The sequence below is a fragment of the Sminthopsis crassicaudata genome, chromosome 5 (assembly GCF_048593235.1).
Source record: "Sminthopsis crassicaudata isolate SCR6 chromosome 5, ASM4859323v1, whole genome shotgun sequence".
Classification (NCBI taxonomy): domain Eukaryota; kingdom Metazoa; phylum Chordata; class Mammalia; order Dasyuromorphia; family Dasyuridae; genus Sminthopsis; species Sminthopsis crassicaudata.
The window spans coordinates 187,275,738-187,279,509 of NC_133621.1; the positions used below are offsets into that span (position 1 = coordinate 187,275,738).

General features: G+C 47.1%; 1 protein-coding gene across 2 annotated transcripts in view; it reads right to left on the reverse strand.

Moving 5' to 3' along the window:
- SCNN1A (sodium channel epithelial 1 subunit alpha) overlaps nucleotides 1-3,089 on the reverse strand; it is a 27,006-nt gene extending 23,917 nt beyond the window's left edge. The window contains exons 1-2 of one of the 2 annotated variants that reach the window (XM_074269045.1): nucleotides 2,894-3,089; nucleotides 1,921-2,275 (exon numbers count right to left, since the gene is read on the reverse strand). In XM_074269045.1, coding sequence (XP_074125146.1) covers nucleotides 1,921-2,270 — 350 coding nt within the window. In that variant the 5' untranslated portion in view covers nucleotides 2,271-2,275; nucleotides 2,894-3,089. Of the gene's footprint in view, nucleotides 1-1,920; nucleotides 2,276-2,889 lie in introns of both variants that reach the window. The other variant, XM_074269046.1, reaches the window with a different exon arrangement.
- Nucleotides 3,090-3,772: the final 683 nt, after the last annotated feature.

Genomic DNA, 3,772 nt, shown 5'->3' on the forward strand with positions numbered 1-3,772 from the left:
AGAGTTAAGCACTCTAAGTTTAGGGAAGCATGGTGGGCTTTAGGAGCAACAACCAAAAAAAAAAAAAAAAAAAAAAAAAAAAAAAAAAAAAACCTCAAGGGTTTTGCATACTAAATGGGGAAGGGAAAGGAAATAGAGACCAAGTAAAGGGACCTAATATGTTTTTTTCTTTCCCCTTCTCTGCTCTTCTTTTAGTTTTTATCTCATTTCCCCTTTGCTTATCTTTTCTTCCTGGTAGTTCACTCATCCCACTTGTCCCTCCCCCCAGAGGCATCCCCCATGCTTCTTCCTGAGTTCAAATTTGGCCTCCAACTTTTCTGAGCTGGGTGACTCTGGGCAAGTAGCTTAACCTTGTTTACCTCTCCTCATCTATACAATGAGCTGAAAAAGGAAATGGCAAAGTATTCCAGTATATTTACCAAGAGTGGATTGTGACGGAACAACAACAAAAGGGCCCAGAAACTGGGGATAGGAGGGTGGGGGACATGTAAGAGAGGAAGAAAGGACAGGGTCCTAGAGGGAATCTTGTTTGTGAGCAAATATAATACAGTGGAAATTATGTAATCATAATTCTAAATAGCACTTACTAAGTACACTTTCCTCTTCATGACTCTCCATCCATCCCTTCAATGTCCAGGAAGTCAGTCAAGGACACAGAGAAGCTGGGCCTGGTTCTACAATTTACTGTTACGTCATGCCATTTGGGGTGGGCAAAGATACTGGGATGGTTTGTCATTTCCTTCTCCAGCTCATTTTACAGATGGAAAAACTGAGGCAAACAGGATTAATTGACTTACCCAGGGTCACACAGCTAGTAAGTGTCTGGGACCTGATTTTAAACTCAGTCTGGTGGCTCTATATCCACTGCACCTCCTAGGTGATGAATCAGTTAACGTAAATGTACATGTATGCACATACACAACACGTTCGTCTCCTACTTAGCATCTATCGTTCCCTTCAGCCTCCCAGTCAAAAAACTGACAATGGGAAATAATGGAACTCAAAGACTTCCAAATAAACTGGGTCCCAAGGATGGACGTATGAGAGGGATTGAAGGGGTCATGGGGGAAAGGGATCGAGATGGAAGGGTCAGTGAAGACGTAAAATCTGAAGTGTATGAAAGGGATCAAGTACGATAACAATATCATATGAAAAAGGACAGAGGAAGTCACAGGAAGAATTTCCTCCAGACTGAAGGATACAGACCTCTAATCTGAGAAGCAACACTATAAGTATTTACAGTGTAATACTATAAACTGGAATCAGCCTCTTCCAAGTTAATCCTACAGCATGGGCCAGGCAGACTTTAAGAGGGATGCTTTCCTGTTCTTCCTTTTTCCCCTTTTCCCCCTTTCTTCCACCAGTGGGGTCATTCATTGCTTTGCAGTCCCAATTCCACCCACTCTAAAGAAATGCATTCCCCAAAGTGGAAGGCGGGCTGGCTTCTGCCAGCTTCCCACCACCTACCTCAGGTTCCCATCACTTTCTCCCCTTTGAAATTAAAGAGTACCTCTATTTTCTTCTTGCCTTGGGAAGTGAGGGAGGTGGGCAGAAAAGAACAAGTGGATAACATTATGGCCTGCTCAATCTTGGATTCACGGTGCTTTACGTTTTAGGGAGCACATTCAAAGGTTACCGTCCCCTTTTACAGAGTGGTTACACTATTTGTCCAAGGCCACACAACTAACAAGCCCCAGAGCTAATATTTGAACCTGCTCAGAACAGGTTGCGAGGGGCATCGGAGCGACAGGGCCGTGGTAGGCAGGGCTTAGCTCTGGCTGGGGAGTTCGGAGCTCTGGGTCACTTCCCTTGGAATCAGGATTTTTCAATGGCAGAGGAGGGGCTGGGGTATCCCTGTATCTGATGAGATAAAAGCCCCGCGGTTTACGGTTTAACCAGCAGGACTGAGGGCAGACTGACCTGTATGGATTGAGAGTGCAGACCGTGACTGCAGGGAAGACGAGCTTGTCGGAATTGAGGTTGATGTTGAGACTGACCGGGTAGCTGAAGTACTCCCCAAACAGCAGGCCAAATTGCCAGTACATCATGCCGAAGGTACAGAGCCACAACACGGCCCAGAAGGCCGTCTTCATTCGGTTGTGCTTGGAGCAAACCAGTCGGATGGCACCATGGATGGTGGTATTGTTGCAGAAAAACTGGAAGAGCTCTCGGTACGAATGGTGGAACTCAATCAGGCCCTCCTCCTCCTCCTCCTGGGGTCCTCCTGGCTCGGGATGCCGGCCCCCATGCTCAAGTTTTTCCTCCTTCATGGGGCCTTGGATTAGGAGTAGACAATGTGAGTAAGGGCTAGGCTATTGACTTGCCTACCTCCATGATCATCAACCTAGACTCCTTTTCATCTCCTCAGGCTGGGAGTGGAGCAAACCTCCTGGAATGGTGACGGGTGGGGGACAGGAGACAGGACAATCCCACTCCTCTCCACCTTTCCCCGCTTTTCCTCTGGAACCAGCTAATTGGCTGCTTTGGGCTGGTTAGCGCCAGTTCTGAAGTAGTTGGTTCACTTCTTCCTTCTCTGTCAGCTGCTTCCACTCTTTAGAGTGAGGACTTTTCTAAAGCTTCCAGGCTAATTTCTAGTTTCTCTCTTCTGTCCTAGGTTCTCCTGTCTACTCATCCCAGAATTCTTTAATTTTTCTCTTTTTCACTCCAAGTTAATCTGTCTCTGTCTCCCTGTTTCTGTCCCTTTGCCTCTCTGTCTCTTCCTCACTGTCTGCCTCTTTGCTTCTCTCTCTCTCTCCCATTTTCTTTCTCCTCCTGCCCCACCACTTTAACCTGTCATGTCTCTGTCTGTCTGTCTGTCTCTGTCCCATCCTCCTTCTTCACCTCCTCCCCACTTTAACCTTCATATTTCTACTTTTTCCTCTGTGTTACCCACTCAGACTTCGTTCTCGGCTTTCTTGCGCCTCAGAGGCTGTAGGTTCCAGAAGGTCTGAGTTGTCTCCAGTTCCTAGTCCCAAGTAGAGCTAGGCAGGGACTGGTTTCTTTCCAGTTGAATCTGGCAGCTGGGTCTCTCCTCCCTCTCACCTGACAGGTGCAGTGGCCTGGCCAGCCAACCCGCCCAGGATGGAAGTGACAGAAGCCTCATTAGCATCTCAATTAAAGGTGAGCAGGATGTGGGGAGGAGCAGAGGAGGAGCCTGAGTCAGTGGGGAGGAAGGTGGGCATGGAATTGAGAGCCCAAAAAAACTTAGTGCTGTAGGAGAAGCTTGGGGGATGCCTCTGGGGGGAGGGACAAGTGGGATGAGTGAACTACCAGGAAGAAAAGATAAGCAAAGGGGAAAAGAGATAAAAACTAAAAGAAGAGCAGAGAAGGGGAAAGAAAAAAACAAAAACCCAAAGGCAGGAACTTTGAATTGAGGGCAGCTAGGGACAGAGAAAGTAAATGGAATGAGAGATAGATAATATCATCATAGGATTTAGAACTGGAAGAGATTTCACCAGTTATCTCAGAGCTTTTCATTACATCCTCAAAATATCTAATACACCTCTTCACTTTTCAGACGAGGGAACTGAGACCCGACCAACTTGCCAAGGTCTCCCAGATGGCAAAGGACTGGAAAACTCGGGGAATCCACATGCTGCCGGGGAGAAAACAGAGAGAAAATGGGCAGAGAACAAAGGGAGTAGGAAAGAAGGGACAATAGGGTAAAGGGTGAAAGCGGGAGTGATGGAGTGAGGGAAACAGACATAACAGGGGGAAGCCAGAGTTTAGTGGTTGGGGGCACATGAGATTGGAGGGGAAAGGAAACCACAGT